Source organism: Danio aesculapii, chromosome 16 (genome assembly GCF_903798145.1).
Source record: "Danio aesculapii chromosome 16, fDanAes4.1, whole genome shotgun sequence".
Classification (NCBI taxonomy): Eukaryota; Metazoa; Chordata; class Actinopteri; order Cypriniformes; family Danionidae; genus Danio; species Danio aesculapii.
Window position 1 is genome coordinate 42,471,819 of NC_079450.1, and position 21,354 is coordinate 42,493,172.

Here is a 21,354-nt window from a genome sequence, read left to right on the forward strand (position 1 = left end):
TCAACACATAGATATATGCATTAGATGTCGCCTACACTGTTGTTATCTATTAGAAGGAATGCGTCAATCGAGCCGCCATTTTAGTACAGGGTAGCGCTCCTTTGAAATGAATAAGGGGCCCAGCTGCAGTGGAGGACTGTGGCCATCCAGAGCCAGAGATATACACATATATCTATGATCGGGAGTTTTTCCTGAAGGTCAGTATGCAATTTTTTTTTTTAATTACAAAACTTATAATTTTACATCACTTTTCTACATTGATCGATAAGTGATCGCTCAGACATTTCTGACAAAAAGCTTGTGCTTGTGTGTATGGAAATGTACTATACACCCTCCCTGTTAAATTTGATCTTATCTGTGTCCTGAAACACACCCCTTCTCCTGCTTTCACTTCTCATACTGACGGAGGGAGCGATTCGTTTGTAAATGAATCTCCGTTATGAACAACTCTTTCACTTAGCCGACAATAATACATTAATAAAGTTTCCGGCACCGCAGCATCTCATTGTCATATTTCTTTGCTTTGTTTGCTGATTTTATTCAACAAAACTAGCATAAGCCTAGTGTTTAGTGCGAGTTATGGTGAATGCAGTAGGTGACTGTATTATCATCAATAACGTTACCTGTCTAGCACAAAAGTTCATAACATACAAAACGTAAGAAACAAAATCTTACCTATGAAATGTTCTGCATTTGTGCTTTGTTTTCTCGTTACTACACCTGCACACAGCGCTGAAGTCCAGTATCTTCACGTAGTAACACTGTCTTGACTAGTGCGGTTGAATGACACTTGTCCTGGGAGCACTGTACAAATATGGCGGCGCTATTGACGCATGCGATATCTAGTGTATATATCTATGGCCTCAACACACCTGCAAGAATGTTTCTAGAAAGCCTAGTAAGAGCTTGATTAGCTAGCCTAGGTGTGTCTGATTGGGATTGGAACTAAACTTTGCAGGACACTGGCCTGCCAGGAACGAGTTTGGACATGCCTGCATTAAGCATTACACACTTGCATTTGTTGTGGTTTCTGGCTTTTCTCTTAATGAATCAAGCTCAGACTGGGGTTATGAATATCAGAAGAATATACTTTATTGGAATATTTCCCAAAAAAGCAGAGACAGCCTGGAGCAGACCCATCTCTAGTCTCACTCCAGGACAAATCCAGTGTCCCTCAAATTTGCTATCCCCTTTATCCTTGCTTCCTCCCACCTTTGTGTTTTCACAGCTGTTTACTGGTTCAACAGGCCTCTCCCAGCTCCTACTCTTTTACGACCCCTATTTAAAGACCCCTCTTCTTGTTGGCCCTTATAATTTACAGATCTAATATAATCATCACCGTTTTTCCACATACAGTTCACATTTGGTAATCATGACTAGTATCTATGTTTCAAACATCTAAACTGGACTCTTCTCTCCCATACAGTATGTGTCTTTTTAAATATACATGACAGTTTCAACATGTGTTGTATACATTTCATGCCTTTCTGACACAGATGGTTCTCATTGCATCCTCAAGTCCTCTCTCATGCTCTTTTATGACCCCTTTGCCTTAACCTATCACCTGTTTTCAAAGATATATAATGGCAGATTCGTAGGGCCCTCCACTCACCCAGTTAAATGTGTCTTCATATAGGTTTAGTACATAAAAATCTTCTTCATTTCCCTCCTCTGTGGCTTATTAGAGCCACACCTTAATTGTCTTTACCCATAGTGCAACTTCATAATTCAGCCCTAAGTTCTACTACCTAATGACAAATATATGTCACTGTATTATTACAAATGACCAGATCATGGAATCGCACTTTGGAATAAAACCAAGCCAAACATCTGCATCCGGTCTTGACAAGAACACAGTAAAAGACTTGATTCTATTTTGCTCTTATATCAAAGGATATAGTATAGTAGTGTTTTAAGCATGAGCGTGCATCAGGTTATACATATGCTTGTGGGGGTCACAGTTATTTCAAAGAATCAAAGAATAACCATACATAATCATAATACATGTTCACTACACACTATTCTACTCCACCAACAACACACATAATAAGTAGAATAAGTTGATCTTCAGCCCAGATACTTTGCGCATCGTAGAGAGCCGCCATTTTGGGGTAGAGGTTCTCTAGCACTTACACCCAAGGCATGGATCCTCTTCATCATCCTCTTCTTTATCTAAACTATCAAAATATTTAGCACTCTACTTTCTTAATCACAGTCTGATTTACTCTTGCGATTGAATTGTTTGTTTCTTTCTTTCATTCTGGCCTGAAAAGATGTTGATAGAGACTTTATGTTGAGAGTCTGTAGCCTGAAGTTGTGGCACCTTCTGTATTTCTTACTCAGGCATATTATCAGAATCACTCTTTTAACTTTTCTGATAAACTCCTCCTGCCACACTTTGCACTTCATTGAGCTTCAGGATTTTCTGGTTCCTCTGTTTCCCACTAGCTTTCTCTTCCTGTAGTTTTTTCCTTTGGCGCCCTTTTGCAGTGGTTCAGATGGTACCCAGTTGATGGCATCCCCTTTGGCAACCTTGTCATAAGGTCCTTTTCTCCTGACTTCACTCCACTTTCTCCAGAGCACCTCAGATATACTCGATCATCGGAATAATCTCCTGCTTCTGCTACTTTCTGGTTTCCTGTACAGATATCGCTTTGCACATGGCAATTAGTTTCTTCATAAAAGACCAAACTTATTCTTTCCAATGCATTAGAATTGTTCTCCAAACATTCCACGAGTTTAGGTTATATGCAAGGTTAAATGCAAGATTACATGCAAGGTTATGTGCAAGATTACATGCAAGGGTCGACCCAATAGCACTTCATGCAGCGTTAGTTATTTCCACATATCTTGTTAAGCTCTGGCCTTGATGGATCATCTTCAGCTCTTTCAGCCATTTCTTACAGTTGTGTATGATAATTGCTCAATTTTCTTGATTTCCAATGCTTGTTTAACTCCTTATCAATTAATTTATTTATCTATTTATTCACTGAATCACATATCCACCTATTTATCTACTTAATTATTTTTAATTTATTTAATTTAATTAACCTCAATTACTCTTAATTCCTTTATAAATGAATTCCAAATATGGGACTTACTTCTTGTGTCTTAAATGTAATAACTATTCCTTCTTTCCTACTTTGCTTCTGGAATCACCTTCACTCATCTACCACACCTGTGGTTTTCGAAAAGCTTGTATCTCTTGCCCTAAAAAGTTTTATCATAACGCAACACAACATCCACAATCAAGTTATTGAATAACCCTCTTATGTATATTGCTGTTCCTTTACTCACCTTCTACTCTGCACAAAAGTCACATGTGTATAACAATTCACTAATCACTATAATAAAATAAGGAGACCACTATCTTTGCTGCTTAATTTTCCTCACCACTTCACCCTTGATACAAACCATATACATTTTTAATGCCAATATTTAGAAATGCTGTTGACTCAACAATCTGTTCTTCGTATGTATTACAAAAATCTTATCTTTCTTTTTTCACTCTGATGCTACATATATTGTTCATAGAGACTAGTTTGTTGTTTAACTTGTAATCATCTAATTGAGGTTGTGACTCTATGCTAAAACTACTATATTAGAACTACTATATTATTTCCTTTAATGAAAATACAATTTCTTATTTATCATCTTACATTTCTTGTTAAAGGCATGCCTAATTTTTTCAGTCCTTTCTATTTTGTAATTTCTCAACTCAATCCTTTTGTATAATCCTCCATCTAATTGGCACTAAAACATTCATCCCTAAAAAGTCATCGTTTCATTATTTGTAGCAATAGTGTTTTTTGTTTAAGTCTTTTACTTAGGACAGAGCTAAATGGATCTGCAGATAACTAAATAATCCTACATATGTTATAACAATATCAATCCTAAACCACTTTAAATCCTTTTAGGCATTCTAATGTATGTATATTGCTTATCAGCCAATGTACTGTCTACCCTCCTCTAGTAATTACCTGAACAGAAATCAATTACTTTAACATATTTGTCATCAGGAATAACATATTTCAGTACAGTGTGTTGGGAATCTCTGCTGAAAAATCCTCTATCACTGATTGCGCTTAAATCATAAACTACACAAAATTTACTTTTGTCTGTTTTGACTAATGCCATAATCAAAAATTTAATTTAAATCAAATTCAAATAAAATCCATTCATGTTTTTATAACAGTTTCAGCGTCTAGTGTTTCTCTGAGCAAACCTGCATCAGGTTTAATTTTAATCCTCACTATGCCGGCTAATTTTTTCTACCTCTACGTCTTGAACTGATAATCATTATTTACCCTAAATAATTTTCTTTCTGAGATATTTCTTAATTTGCATCTTATATTGATTTGTGTTATCAGCTCCTAATTCCTTCCCGCTCTCACATCATGCTGCTTGTGCATACATTTTTGTTGTAATTGTTACAAGTTAAAACTACCTATTTCTTTATAGGTTCTTCTCTATCTGTTCTGGTTTTTCATCTTTAGTCCTTATTCCTTTTTGCTTTGAATAATTTCTTCACATATGATTATTTGTGAAACAAAATCTGTTCCCTTAAACACTTTTCTCTTTCAATTATTCTTTTAGTACATTTAGAATTGTCACTTTTTTACCTATATTGTACCCAACCTGTTCATTTCATTTTTTTTTTGTTCTAATCTCTTCTTTAAGTATAAACACTTTTCTCTGTCTTAATCTCTTACATAATTTTTCTCTCAAATCTTGGTTTAGATTACTCAAAATAGGATTATGCTAAGATATTTCTTTAATTTTTACTTAAATATTTAATTCCATAAAAATTTCTAATCCAAATTATTTCTTCAGCTATCAAAAGCTGTCTTTTTTTTTTAGTCACCACCATGCATTGTACTTTATCCTTCTATGTTCAAGGATCTCTATGATTAAACCTATGAAAATTAACCAAATTATTTAACATTCATCATAATTTATAATTTCAACATTACACATTTAAATTTTCATCGTATATTTTCATATAACACTTTTCTTCAATTTACACGATATTTCTCTATCAAATTGGCAGGAGTCTGATTTGAGACAAGAATGGGTAGGTACACTTTTGCTCTTAATTTTCCTTCTGAGTGGTCACATTATACTCAATTTGAACTATAGTTCGACTGCTTTGAGATGGACTGCCAGACTCTCCCTCCTCGCACCCTGAGAAGACAGCTGGTTCATAGATTGGCTCTGGAGTCTTTTCTGTGGTGTCCAGACTCAACACATTTTTCCTTATCAGGGCACAGTGTTTTCCCCCTCTCTCTTAGTTCTGGCTTCTTTTCTTTCATTTAGCTGATGTAAAGTTCTGATGGTGCACTTTTTCTTGTTTTGATCAGTTCATTATTCTCTTGTTTGACTCTTTTTAGTGTCTCTGAACATCAGTAGCCTTTTCAGTCCTCAGTAAATCCTGGGCGTGCAGTGAATGCCTCACTGCTTTCACAAATGTCCACAGCCAACAGTTTGTCCATTGTGTTTCTCAACCACCTTTCCTATTTGCCAGTGCACTCAGAGATGTCTGGTAGGTACAAGACTACAGTCCACCAAAGTCCATCCCTATATCCTCTTAATTAATATATGGAATTTAGCCCATGACTTAATAAAAGTCTTTTTCCTTTTTCCCATATTTTCTCCATCAAATGAAGACTCCTTCCATCTATTATCTTTTTGTTATCAGCTTATTTTTCCTCCAGTAATTATTATCATATGTAAATATGATATAATTTTCTATTTATTTAGTGTTATTCTAATTAATTTCTTTAGCTTCAGATTGTGCATTTTTGCTTATCTATACTAGTGTTTCTTTAGATTTTTTAATTTCCCTAACATTTTCCATACTCAGTTTCTATTTTCCCTATGCCTGCATCAAATGTTCCTTCCTTTTGCCATTTGTCATTTTTTATATTTTATATTCTCTGCCACATATTTGAATATTTTATTTCTCATTTCCAGATCTGTTTTAATTAAACAGTACTACATGGTGGCCTAATATCTGGTATAACTGTTCAAAATCATTACTGCTATAGCTTAGGGTTCATAGTATTAATTTAACCCACATGTTTGCTTACTAGAACCATTTTTCATTTTTAAAATGCAATGCTTAATTATCAGTTTAGCTCCTTACTGCTTTTTTAAAAAAAAATAACTTTTTAACTCACTCCATCATGTTCTTTAACATTTACCCAGCTTCTATGATTTTCATCTGAATCACTGTGCTTTACTACAAATAGATGATGGCTCAGATAATATGTAGCTGACTTTGATAATGATGACAAAACATTTTTTATTGCCCTTAAATATAAACTAATCCTCTAAAAGCAAACCTTAGTTTCTTCCGAATGTTACTGATTTTTCTAGTTTTTATTATCTATTCTGTTAATATACCTATATTTGAAACATTTTCTACATTTTTAATCATCTCATTTTTTCTCTATTAAACAGTGTTTGGACTTATTTTTTTCTATTTCTATTCTTTTTTTCCTTTCCCTAATTTGCATTTTTAGCTCTTAGGTTTACTTATACATTTTAACCTTTTTAAATTTATTTTATTTTACACACGTTATCCTTAAATCTTCAGTTTTCCTTTCTCATTTTTATCTTTGTCAAATAACTAACTTATCTAATATTTATTCATACTTGCTTAGTAAATCTATTTATTTATTAATCTATTATTTTACTTCATACTCTCTTTATCTCCATATATTTATAAACTATGGCTTCATTAGTTAATTAGTATAGCTTTTAATGAATTTATTTTAGTTCCATTTTCTATAATATAACACAATTAATTATATCTTACTCTATTATTGGTATTTCCCTATTTCAACTATCTTGCTGTAGCACTTTGTAATATGTCTCTTCATTTAATAACTTATATTATACCCATTATGATTATGTTAAAGTCTATCTTTTTATTTTATATAATAGTTTGATATTCTCTTTTACTGTTCACACATGGACACCATAAATCTCTCTCTTACCCCCATCCTTGGGCAGACTGTCTTCCACCTGTTGCTATGTCAGGAATTTCAGTCGACTCTGCTTCAGTGCACTCATTGTTCTTTTTTTAACATAAACACAACTTAAAACACAAAGATCATTTTCAGAAAAATGTTTAACTAGTATATACTTCTGCCTTCAGTCTGTGTCCTTTGAATGCAATATGTTCCATTAGTTTTGGTTTAGGAGACTCCTCCTTTATATCATAATCTCTTCCCTGATCTGCATCAATAACTATTCTTATTGCTCTTTAAATCACATCACAAATTTGCAGCCCTCCTTTTATATTATAATCTACTATCATCATTATTTTAACCTTCTCTTTATTGAAAACATACTTTTAAACACATTCACACTTTTACTCTTATTATTTTTCTCTTCTCATTCACTCCTCTCCTCCACTCAGTGTAACATGAGCTGCATCCCCCTATCCTCGTTCCAGTCAAGGAGGAGGAAGGGAGCCTTCTCTGCACACCAATATGGACTATTTTGCCTCAACCTGAAGCAGCAAATACACAAACACATACAATTGAATAAATACACTACACTACACTCCTCTTGAGTGACCTGCCCGAGCAGCCTTCATGTTTTTTACCTAAAACTGAAGCGGTAACCACAGGATTTTCACTACACTCCTCTTGAGTGACCTGTCCGAGCAGCCTCTAACCTTAGAGCGGTAACCACAGGATTTTTGCCTACCCATGCAGCCCTCTGCTTTACCTTTAACAGAGCAGTATCGTAGGACTTTGCGCGCATCTCTCTACTTAAACTTAATCTGCTTTAATCTCTTAACTGTCACCGCACATTAAAGACTCTCTCTTAAAATTATAAATGCTCTGTGCATATCCTACATCATTAATAATTTCCCGAATCTGGGTAACAGTTACTAGTTAATGTTTATCCTATCCGTCAAGGCCCTCTTAGGAAAACACAGATCATTTGCATGCAAATTACTCTTTTTCTTATGTTATTCAAAACCCCTTATTTCTTTTAATATCTTTTTATGTTTACTTTTACTTTTAGTTCTTTAAAGCTGGAGAAACAGTTCAAGTTTCTTTACCGTTACAAGCAGGTCCTGGCAGAAAAAACACAAACTAATAAGCATAAAATCGCTTACCATTTTTTATTGTGGCCACATATTTGTGTTTTCTCTCCAGTCCAGCATGTACAGCAACACCAGTCCTGCTCCTTTCCAGCCCTCCAGGGACGCCATTTGTTGTGGTTTCTGGCTTTTCTCTTAATGAATCAAGCTCAGACTGGGGTTATGAATATCAGAAGAATATACTTTATTGGAATATTTCCCAAAAAAGCAGAGACAGCCTGGAGCAGACCCATCTCTAGTCTCACTCCAGGACAAATCCAGTGTCCCTCAAATTTGCTATCCCCTTTATCCTTGCTTCCTCCCACCTTTGTGTTTTCACAGCTGTTTACTGGTTCAACAGGCCTCTCCCAGCTCCTACTCTTTTACGACCCCGATTTAAAGACCCCTCTTCTTGTTGGCCCTTATAATTTACAGATCTAATATAATCATCACCGTTTTTCCACATACAGTTCACATTTGGTAATCATGACTAGTATCTATGTTTCAAACATATAAACTGGACTCTTCTCTCCCATACAGTATGTGTCTTTTTAAATATACATGACAGTTTCAACATGTGTTGTATACATTTCATGCCTTTCTGACACAGATGGTTCTCATTGCATCCTCAAGTCCTCTCTCATGCTCTTTTATGACCCCTTTGCCTTAACCTATCACCTGTTTTCAAAGATATATAATGGCAGATTCGTAGGGCCCTCCACTCACCCAGTTAAATGTGTCTTCATATAGGTTTAGTACATAAAAATCTTCTTCACATTTTAAAGTTTTTATTCTAAACATTTTATCTCCCAAAAAATAAAGATTTCAGAGCAAATACATATAAAAAATATTGTTGTTTATTAAACCTATTCATGGCAGATCATATTCTTTTCTGAAAAGATGGCACATCTGTCAATTAAATACATCTAATGTACTTCAATGATGGTGACAACAAATTCAAAAGATAAACAACAGAAAGTAAGATAAAACTGGTCTACATGGTACCACACAAAATCTATAAATGTAAATAGATAAACGAAATGTTCAATAAGATTAGATTTGAGATATGAGATATCAATTAGATATGAGCAGCATATAATTGTGTAGAAAAAAAAAATACAGCATGCATAAAATTCAGAAATACAAGAATGGAAGGGGTGGGGTGGATATATTAAAGAAAAAAATGTGTGTGTGTGTGTGTGTATATATATATATATATATATATATATATATATATATATATATATATATATATATATATCATTATCTTGTTCCAGGTTTAATATCGGTAGCTTTTAAAGGGCCAGCTTGGTTTTTTCTCCAAACAGGGGGGATCTGTAAGGAGAAAAAAATACAACTACTATATAACACTAATGTTGAAGACAATTTGTGCACAACAATTTTTTGTGAGTATTACTGTACATACAGGAGTTGGAGAGCTGGGTTCTAAATGTCGGCCTAGAAAAGAGAGAAGCTTTCTCCAGATTAGTCCACTTCCCAGAAACATGAATCCTGTCACCAGCCAAAACACACGTGGGTCCTAAACATGCACACACACACACACACAAAAAAAAAATAAAAATTAACGAGGGTCAATAAACAATATATTTTTAACCAGACTAACGTGGGATTTTCATATTGCACTTAACCCCAGTTTCTCATTGTTCTAAATAATAATAATACATTTTATTTATAACACGCTTTTCTAAGACCCAAAGTGCTTACAAGAAAGTAAAAACTACAAAGCAATAAAACAATAAAAAAATACAAGAAAAAAACACAGTAAGGTCCTAAAAAGAAGAGATTTAAGTACCTTCTTAAAACAGTCCAAGGAACCAGCATTCCTAATGTTTGTGGGAAGAGCATTCCAAAGTTTAGGTGCACGGAAAGAGAACGCCCTACCTGCTGAGTTTGCAACGAGGCTGAAACAGCATAGGACCCGAGGCAGAGCGTAGACAGCGAGAGGCAGAGAAAATAGATTTGAGAACTTGAGCAGCAAAGCTAATGTCACTCTCAGTGTTGGGGAAAGTTACTTTTGAAAGTAGTGCATGACAATATTGATTTACTCACCCAAAAAACTAATTGCGTTACGTAGTTACTTTTTATGGGAAGTAATGCTTTATATTACTTTTGTGTTTCTTTTCCTTACCTGGCTGAGGTTTCATCTTTTTCAGAAATTGCAGGTGTTTTATCACCTTTTTTATAGAGAAGCTCTGCATTTAATATTATATATAATATAATTTAATGCCTATATAACCTACACCTACATTTTTTCTTAATGTAGGATAAACATATATTTTGAGAACTTTCTGGGCCCAAAGCTCTACATGCTGTATATACAGATTATTGAATGCATGTAAAGTAATGTGTTTGCTACATTTGAATGTTTTGTGTTATTAGTTAAAGGGCACCTATGGTAAAAAATCTACTTTTCAAGCTGTTTGGACAGACATATGTGCATGTATGGTGTATAGACCGTCATATTGGGGTGATATAAGCACACCCAGTGCTTTTTTTTTCAATTTAACAACATAAAAAACGGTGGATAAACTGGAGCGGTTTTAGGATCGACCGCAACTTTACGTAGGAGTGCGGTCCCCCCGCCCACCAATATTGATTGACAGGCGCATCATCATATCCTCAGTTTGTTGATTCACGTCTGCCATTTTCAGCGTGAGTCGAAGCAGATGTAAGGCTCATTGGGCTCAACACAAGATCAATATTGTCCACATTTTCGCTCTAATCGGAATTATTGGTTGTATCTTTAGGTAGGTTTGCAAACATGTGTACTTCTCATTGAGTCTACCTTATACTTCAGCCGTTTGCGTTTCTCGCGATCACAGAAGCTCCCTGTGATCTTAACTAGGTGCTGATACACCTGACGCTGCGCCATGCGTTTTAGAATTGTAAACATAGGTTTCTATCAGAGTACACACAACGGCGCGACAATTCGGGACACATCATGTTTCTGCCGTGCCACAGAGAGTGTCTGGTGTGCCTTGTCGCGGCTTCGAGCGACGCATCTCGTGCCTCAGTCAAAGTTAATTCAGTGTGCGTGGTTATTAGTCTCGGTGTACAAGCTCGGTACTTGAAACTAGCACACAATTGGCTGTAAAACTATACAAAGACACAAATGATTTTGTACTCTCTGCTTAGTCTGTGTCCGAGTCGTATATGTACGACTGATTGCTGATCCTCTCACTCCTGTTCCTTCTCTAAGTCTGCCCAAACACAAAGCGGGTGAGCTCATGGCTCAGCTTTCTTGTTACGTTTGGCGGGAAGCCGAAACTAATCTACATGTGAAGCAACACACCCCTAAATCAGCTAACTGTGGACACGCTCCCAACATGACACTTTTTAACACATTATAATGAAAAAATCTGAAATGTGTTTTGAACTGAACCTAAACTGGCACACTCAGAAGAACCATAATATTAATATTAAATCATAAAAAAAGAGGTAAACTATGTGCCCTTTAAGTAAATTCACTGTCCATTGAGATAAAGACTGAAATAAAGCCTAAGAGCACTAACATGAAATAATTTATATTAAGGCAAAAACAGATTTTAAAACTTTAAAATATAACCTTTAATAACAATTTGAACAATAAGACAATAAAAAACATCCCCAAATCAAAATAAATCTTTGAGCTCGATACATTGAATAAATAGCTTCACGTGGCCTTAACAAATGTGTAAATTGTTTCCCCCAAAAAATCTTACTATATTACAAAACGTAGTCGCTCCTACAGTAGACAGTGGCTACATCTCCTCAACAATAAGAGCAATACATTTTTTTTTGTTTAGTCAAATTAATTGTTTCACATAGAGAACATAAACTGATGTCAATCATTTGTTGTTTAGCTAGAGATGGGGTGCGGGTGTAGTGCTTTGAATCCACTTTTGTTTTGGTTGTTTTTTTTGATGTCATGTTTCTTGCAATTGTCAAGAGTTTTACTTACACATGATCTACACTTAACCACAATCCATTTCTTTTCTTCAATCCGTAGCAAAAATCTAAGTCTGCGGCCTGCCATTATTTCTGTTTATGAGTGTCTGTAGTGCTGACGGGCGATTTGCAAATGAAGCGTTTGTTTTAACCAGATCTTCTAAGTGAACTGTTCGAAGTTGTTGTACAATCTTTTGCATCTTTAGTTAGTACTTAAAGGTGCAGTAGGTGCTTTCTTCAGAAACATTTTTTGCTGTGCTGGTTGAAAGTCTCTTCACATTCCAACAGTAATCAATAAAGTAAATGATCTAAATGTATTTATATGTATTTTTTTATTCTGGGTAAGGCATAAGACTAAAAAACGTTCATCCTATTAAAAATTGTCGGGTCGATAATTCCCAGAATTCTGATGAGTAGCCCAAACTGTTTGTCAACAAATGTAGATTTGTACAACTGCGCACCTCTGTTAACGCATATCTGCCATTTATGCATGCACATGCGCTACACGTTCATGTGCACATGAGACAGTCACAGTGGTAAAAACAAATGCTGAATTAAAACTTTTTAAAATCCTGAATCAATTTTTAGAGTTACATTTGCATGCTGGAGTAGGAATGACACCATAGCTGAAGTAATTATTTTAGACAGGTAATACTATGTTCTAAAACTATTTTAATCATGCAAAGCCTTATGTAGATTTTGTTGTATTATGAATTGGTTATATGCATGAAAGTGTTGTTCAGCCACTGAAATCTTCCAGCGAAAGATTGTTGTCACCATTAAGGTACCTTTTACAGCATTTATTGTGTATTGCCGCTCTTGTTAGTGCTTTGCTTTGAGTATGAGACAAGCACACTATAAATGCATTATTATTATTATCATCATCGATAATGTAGATTTTATTTAGTTTAACAACAAAACATAATTGAATAGTGCACTTCCACCTAGTCTGCTTTACTGAGCTGAAGTTGGTTTTATATACACATTGGTTAATTTTTGAACAATGGCAACCTGTGACACAGTCCCTATATTGTTTAGCATGCTACTTTGAATATTCAGTCTGAAATAGCATGCAAGTATGACTTAATAATAAGTGTAATTCCTGCACCCCAACGACCAACCACTAAGCATACAGTAGTCTCTTTAGGACAAAGCGCATGAGAGAGTGAGACCAGCGATCCTTGCATGCATAAAAAAAATTGCACATTATGACAAATTTTGCATTAATCAATAACATTAAAAATGACATTAATTAAATTTTAACTATCTGTTGTCATTTCTGATATTTGAGATTTAGATTTAATGTAAGTAGAGCAATGTAAACATTGCAAACATTGTAAGCTAAGCTTGGTAGTTTCAAATAATGTAGTGTAAAAACATTATGAAAGATCAATATCTGTGCATTGTCCATTAATATAAAAAACTTATCAGGCATATAGGTAATATGAAGTAATATAAATATTGTATAGTTTTATACATTATATTTATCTTTTAAAAAATAAGATAAATATAATATACATTAGCAAATAAAACACAAGGTAGCTCTACTGTGCAAAATAGGGATGCAATTTTAGAAGCTGTCATTCATTTATTTATTCTCACCAAACTTAAGGTCTTGGTCTCTTGTTTATCCTTATAGCATCCACGTGGGATAAAAAAAATGGCATCTTAACTCTGACTTTCATGAAACGCAGTTGCTGTTAAATGTATAGTAAATCAGACTCTGTCAAAGTAGCGTCGCTGTGCAAAAAACGTTATGAATGCATGCTACACTTCTGACTGTATATTGTGTTTTCTTGATCTTATAATGCAGAGTTTTGAGATAAGGGACATTTTCATTCACTGACAGTCGGACAGGCTCATCCAGTTTATCAAACTCTTTAAAAATCTAAATCGGAAGCAGAATAAAACACTCTCCTCATAAAAGCCGGTTTGTGAAATGAAAATAAAATGAATGTGGAATGACTCAGAATTGTTTAAATGATCATATTGAATTTTAGAGTTATGATTACGACAAGCATTTGATAAGTTTTTTTTCTTTTATAGCGCAAACAAAGTGTTTGCATGAAAATAAATGTTTAACAGTGTCAGTATAACTACTCTTGCATGTATAGCGATGATATGGTATCATCTCTCTTAGCTGTAATTTGCTTTCAAAGTATTTTTACAGTTTAGTTTTAGCAATCTTCATATTGATAATTGCGTTCCCTTCTTAGTGCACTTTAAAAACATTTATGACATTTTGAACGCAGCCGTGACTCATGATGAAAGCTATTATTTAAAAGCGGAATTCACGTTACATCTCCAAAGCTTGTGAAAACAAAAATATATAGCATAGGTTAATGGTAGCCTACTGTATATGACATGGGACTAGTGGTTAGAACATTTCTCCAGTAGACTTTTCAAAAAATAAGATAATAAATAAATAAACAATATCCTACTTAATAATAATAACAAAATAATAATGATGCTGATGATAATAATAATAATTATTATTATTATCATTACTGTTCTTAATAAATAGCCGACTGTAAATTACAACCATAAACAATTTATATATGAGATTAAAGTGTTAGCTAAGTGGATTTATGTTTTAGAATAGAAATGGCATAGTCTTAATAATATTTGTAGAGGAAACATTGGCCCTATATGTGCTGTTTACATTTATTTTAGATAATATAGAAAACAAGTAAATGTTTTTACTAAAACTAATATTGGATTTTTTTAAGAGTCTGTGTGTGTAAAAAAAAATATAAAAAATACAATTTTATACAAAAAAGATGGTCATTTTCTCTAAAGAAGTTGTTACTTCATTTAGAGCATCATTATGAAGGTTTTAAGTAATAACTAGCATGGTTCAAATTATGGATCTGCGACAGAGAAACTACAGTTTTGGGGAAACACTGGTCACTACATCGTTCAGTTCCCAAACTACTAGTTATGTCATTGTTTGGGTACAAAGCGTGCCTGAGCCCGAAACTGAAAAGCACCTTGACTTTGTGGGTGATAAGTACTTGAAAATCGGTGGATGATGAACAAAGATTTTAGAACTTGAGACTTTAGACATAAAATTTGATCCCTGGTCAGTTTGTATGATATTTGGTAAGCCGAATGTGGAGAAATATTTGATCAATGATTTGATTATAAGAGAGGATGTAATTCTGAGGAGTGGTATTGCCTCAGGAAATCGAGTAACTGTACATATTATTGTTAGTAAAAATTGATTTCCTGTTTTGGTTTTAGGTAATTGACCCACACAATCAATAATTACATTCTTAAAGGGTTCTCTTATGACTGGGATGGGAGAAAGAGGAGAAGAAGGAATTATCTGGTTTGGCTTTCCCATGCATTGGCACGTATGGCAGGTGGTGCCTGACATTACATTATCATGTGCTTTGGTACACATTATTTCAATCATCATCTGTCTCAATGTTAGGGCACCATTTGCGCATCAGCAGTTCGTTTTCAATGAAATACACAATTTTCTTTGTATCGAGCTGATCAGAATCAACAACTGATTCTAAGTACTTTACCGAAGTATCATCTGTTTTCTGTGCAGCAATAATTTGCTGATGAGATACTGGCAAACTTAGAGCATCACCATCAAAATTATTCAAATTTTTCCTGGAGTTTCTGTGTAGCATTGGATAGCATGTCTGGAGGAGAAAGTGAATTATCTGAAAATACATGCGCAATAAAGGAGTCTGATAAGTTAACAGAATTATCTTTCCATGACATGGCGCGCATCATGATGCAGGCTGAGAACGCATCTGTGTAGCTTACAGCCAATTCGTCTGGACAAGAGGAAAGATTGGGATGGTCAGTAACTTCTAAAATAGGCATTACTTTACCATCAGCCAAATCATTACCTAGAATCAACGAAAGGCCTTTAGTGAGAAGAAAAGGACGCACGCCAACTGACACAAAACCAGTGAACAAATCACATTGTAAATGAACGTGACATGTGGTACATCTCAATTCCTTGGACTTGGAATATTAGAGCCGCAAAATTAGTGTTCAGGCAGGGATCATGCATGTTTAACTATAGACGAGTGCGAAGGACCTGTATCACGCAATAGCGTAATTCGCGTTGATCTTCAGGTTTCCAGATAATGAAATTAAACCCTTGAGCAAGAATGGGTTATGGCCCGGGTCAGTACTGTTTGTTAGCACAGAATTAGCAAAACCTACACTTTTAGATGGCTGCTGTGGATTTTTGCGCTTCAGCATGGAACAATCTGCAATTATATGCCCATGTTTATGGCAGTAAAAACATTCCCTTGCCTCTTTAGGTCAGGAAAGAGCAGGTGGAATATGAGGGAAATTTTACTAGACAGACTGAACAGTTGGATTTTTATCTGGTCGGGCTGTATAGAACACATTTTTGTGCGTGAGCTCAAATTCATCTGTCAACACAGCTGCTTGCGACAACGAAATAACTTCTTGTTCACTTAGATATACCACAACACGTCCGAGCAATCTATCTTTAAATTCCTCAAGCAAAATGAATTCTCTTAACAAAAAAAGCCACTTTAAGAGGAGTTTGAGGCCACCAACTTAAGCTGCCACAGCTTCACCTCCTTTTCAGGCTCAACTTCAAGCCTGCGGATTTCAAGCCTCAGGTCCATCTCAGCTTGATGTGCTTGTGCCCTTTCCTGTGCCCTAAACGGGCCGGGCGGACTTTTCACTTTGCCCTTTATCTGACTCATATGCACTTGAGCTACGTGCCCCAGCACTGTCTCTTCCACATCCACAACAGGTATCACTAGAACTTTTAACTCAACCAACCTTTCATAAAATGCACTCTTAATATTTTTCTTAAGAGCTTGTTTCACAACTAATTTTGAAATGGTCCACTATTTGCAATAAATCATCTTTTCCACATCGTTCGAATTGTTTTATGGTTGGATTATTAATAAATGTCTGTAAATCAAACAATGCCATGCTGCTTACCACTTGTACCAGAAACAACACAGAGAGAGACCAGTGCATCCTGCGGATTTGGTCTAATATAGGCCTTTGTAAATTACCAGGTTGCTTTGGCACTCACCAACTATCAATATAAACTATTTTAATTGTTTTAAAATGGGTTAAATTATGCAGGACGAGCCCATCAAAATGTTACAAACCCCTGATGGTAGTCTAGGGGACAGGGTTTGACATTTAATGTTCAATTAAAATAAATGTATATGTACAGTGAGTGGAGTGCAAAAGACAACCAAACGCCAATATATCAAAACTGTGACTTTATTTACATGACCCAACGTGAACACAACAACGAATAAATCAATAAGGAAAAAGAAGCCAAAAATACTATATACAATATATACAATATTGGGACAAACACAAAGATGGGGAAAAACAAGCGAGGTAGCAGAAGGGATGTGGGTGGCGCTAAAGTGGATTAAATTAATTTATTTCCTCAAAATTCTACACACAATACCCCATAATGACAATGTAAAATTGTTTATTAAAATTGAATTAAATTTTAATTGTTTAAATTATTAACAATTAATTGTTTAATTGAAATTGTTGCAAATTTATTAAAAATAAAAAACCTGAAAAATCACATGCACATAAGTATTCACAGCCTCAACCGTGAAGCTCTAAATTGAGCTCCAGTACTTTCTGTTTCCACTGATTTTTCTAGAGATGCATTATGCTCCAGCATAATTGGAGTTCACCTGTGGTAAATTCAGTTGATTGGACATGATTTGAAAAGGTTTTCACCTGTCTATATAGGGTCCCAGGGTTGTCAAAGCACAAACCAAGCATGAAGACAAAGGAACTGACTGTAGACTCCAGAGACAGGATTGTTTCGAGGCACAAGGCTGGGGAAGGTTAAAGAAAAATTTCAGCTGCTCTGAAAGTTTCAATGAGCACAGTGGCCTCTACCATCCGTAAGTGGAGGATGTATGGAACTACCAGGACTTTTCCTAGAGCTGGCTGATGAGACTAAAATTGAACTTATTGGAGTGAATGCCAGGCGTTACATTTGGAAAAAACCAGGCACCGCTCATCAGCAGCCTAATGCCATCTCAACAGCGAAGCATGGTGGTGGCAGCACCAGGGGATGTTTTTCAGCAGCAGGAACTGGAAGACTAGTCAGGATAGAAGGAAAGATGAATGCAGCAATATACAGAGACATCCTTAATGGATCTACTTTAGAGTGCTCTTGACCTCAGACTGGGACGATGGTTCACCTTCCAGCAGGACAATGACCCAAAGCACACCGCCAAAATATCAATGAAGTGGCTTTATAACAACTCAGTGAATGTCCTTTAGTGGCCCAGCCAGAGCCCAGATCTAAATCCTATTGAATATCTTTGGAGAGATCTGAAAACGGCTGTACACCGTCGCTTCCCATCCAACCTGATCTTGAGAGGTACTGCAAAGAGGAATGGGCAAAAAATTCCCAAAGACAGGTGTGCCAAGCTTGTGGCATCATTTTCAAAAAGACTTGAGGTTATAATTGCTACCAAAGGTGCATCAACAAAGTATTGAGCAAAGGCTGTAAATACTTACGTACATGTGATTTTTCAGGTTTTTTATTTTTGATAAATAAAAATGTTTTTTCACATTGTCATTATGGGGTATTGTATGTAGAATTTTAAAGGAAAAAAAATGAAATAAATAATCATGAATTAAATAATCTATTTTGGTTTAAGGCTGTAACAAAAAAAAAGTTAACTGCTATGAATACTTTCCGGATGCACTGTACACTTTACAAAAATTGTACCAACCTCTTCAAAAGTAGATTCCAAATTCATCCCAAAAGCCACACCCATAAGACCAAACAAGGAGACTGAGAAGGTTCCCATGGTGAGCTGGAGGTTCAGTCGCATCATGACATTTCGGTGACTAAAGACAAGTGAATAAGGTAAAATCTGTTAACACTAACACTTATCACCATACTTTCCCACTTAATTATTCATCAAACATTATATTTAATATTACAGTTTTTTTTTAATGATTTGGTAAATTGCAAATAAACTAATTTGCATACATTTCTAAAAAAAAAAAAAGAATTTGTATAAAATAACTTTCTCACAAACTGTTGTTTATTTAGCAGTGTACAAGAGACAGTAACAAAAACAAAAACACAATGATGACAAAAGAAGAGACTAAGGTCCAATCCCAATTCCTGGAGGGCCGGTGTCCTGCACAGTTTAGCTCCAACTCTAATCAAACACACCTGCTTATAGATTTCTAGTGATCTTGCAGATACTGATTAGCTTGTTCAGGTGTGTTTGATTAGTGTTGGAGCTAAACTGTGCAGGACACCGGCCCTCCAGGACCGAGTTTGCCCACCCCTGCCTTAGCCCTTCCCCCTATCCCAATTCTCTTTAGCTTGAAGGTGCAGGGCCAGTGCTTAATTTGTGAATCGTGAGGTAGTAACAGACCCGGTATATAGCGGACCATTGGGTAGATAGCCCTTTGAATGAAGATTTTTCATGGCCACACTCGAAACCTCGGAAGTAAGGAGATCCACAGTTAGTTTTTATGTCATTATTACGAATTTTTACAACAAACAAGCATGTTTTAATGTATTCATAAACGCATTCGTGGTTTACCGTCATGCTTTTACACTCGGTTTTAAGGGCCAAGGGGAAGTTAGCAGGGGTAGGGGTACAAAAACAGAATTGTGATTGAGCCTAAGTTAAAAAAAAAAAAAAAAAGTAAAAATACAAATATTACATTAACTATGACACAGCAACAACATCCACAGATTTGGCAGATTAAACGAATGACATTCATATGCACAAATAAACATCATCTTTACTCTCCTTAATAAAATGGATCCTTTCTAAACGCTAAATATTTCCAACTCCATGATTCACATATCAAATGTTGGTACTGCCTCAGACTTGTATTGTTGAAAAATAAGTCATTTAGAGAGCAAAATGCTTAGGGAAACTGCTTGTGTTTCATATTTGTTCAGCCCATTTCTAGTGTCAGTGTCAGTGTGTACAGACCAGATGACCATGATGATTTTCTGTACACTCAAAGTGCTCAAACATTTTTGGGGAGAATCTCCTCAACCATCACCAGTGTGCAGCATCCACCTGGATGACGCGACGGCAGCCATATTGCACCAAACCACACACCAGCTTATTAGTGAAGAGGAGACAGAGTGATGAAACCAAGTATGATATGGGAATGGTAAAGAGGCCATGATGGACAGTGGGCAAATTTGGCCTGGATGCCAGGGTTAAATCCCTACTCTTTTGGATGGGATGATTTTTAACGACCACAGATTTAACGTCTCATCTAAAAGACGACACTCACTGAGCAGCATAGAGTCTCCATCAATATACTGCGGCGATGGGTCCCACACAGACTAACACCACTTCCGCCAGCAACCTAGCTTATGCAGTCTCCCATCCAGGTACTGACCGGGTGAAGCTCTGCTTAGCTTCAGTGGGCGACCACGTAAGAGTTGCACAGAGCTAGCTGCCGGCGATACTACAATAAATCGTGTCATTTAAAAATTTAATGACACTGTTAGTAACAGTAATTCAATGGCACCGATATATACAATCAACAAAAATATAAACGCAACACTTTTGTTTTAGTTCCCAATTTACATGAGCTGAAGAGATCTAAAACTTTTTCTATGTACACAAAAGGCATTTTTCTCTTAAATATTGTTCACACATTTGTCTAAATTTGGGCTACCAAGTAATTCTTTTTTTGCATAGATAATCCATCCAACCCACACAAAACAAATATATTGCATTGATTTTATTTTTTTTTTTGAGTGTGGTTGATGTTTACCAACAATCCTGGTTCTGAGTGCATACGAGACATGATTGAGCTGATGACATGTCCTCTCTGACATGAACAGTGTGTGAAAAGTTATGCAAATACATATGTTGATAGGAAAGCTATCAAACATTTTTGATTGGACAAACATTTCTTGGTCCCATGACTTCCACAGAATATTTAACTTAATATAAAGTGCTCAGCATAAATGAGTACACCCCTCATAGATGTCTCTTTCAAACTAATATTTTTTTCGAGATGCTTTACAATAATATACTTGTGCATTTGCATTAGATTAGTCAGTACCACAGCCCAAACTAGAAACAAAGTTAACATATTAATAAAATAACAATAATAATAATAAGATCAGAGTATCGGAGTCAAAAAGAGAAGTACACTCAAATTATTATGCTGTGGAAAATATTAAATATAATTCAAGGGAATAGTCAAGGGAAACTATAAATGTTAAAATTTGTAGAAAATATTGTTGAACTAATATTATAAAACATTAACAAATACAGCAATAACAATGTTTACTG

At 35.3% G+C, this 21,354-nt stretch overlaps 1 protein-coding gene and 1 long non-coding RNA gene across 2 annotated transcripts in view; both read right to left on the reverse strand.

Annotated features, from left to right (window-relative positions):
* Window positions 1-1,067: 1,067 nt before the first annotated feature.
* Window positions 1,068-9,345, reverse strand: LOC130243304 (uncharacterized). Its single transcript, XR_008839130.1, has 2 exons — window positions 7,668-9,345; window positions 1,068-7,587 (listed from the first exon to the last, which is right to left on the reverse strand). It is a non-coding gene; the product is annotated as an uncharacterized LOC130243304 (long non-coding RNA).
* Window position 9,346: 1 nt separating this feature from the next.
* mrs2 (magnesium transporter MRS2) overlaps window positions 9,347-21,354 on the reverse strand; it is a 132,294-nt gene continuing 120,286 nt past the window's right edge. Inside the window, exons 9-11 of the mRNA XM_056475428.1 lie at window positions 18,793-18,910; window positions 9,528-9,641; window positions 9,347-9,436 (exon numbers count right to left, since the gene is read on the reverse strand). Of these exons, the coding sequence (XP_056331403.1) occupies window positions 9,365-9,436; window positions 9,528-9,641; window positions 18,793-18,910 (304 nt within the window). The 3' untranslated portion in view covers window positions 9,347-9,364. The remainder of the gene's footprint in view (window positions 9,437-9,527; window positions 9,642-18,792; window positions 18,911-21,354) is intronic.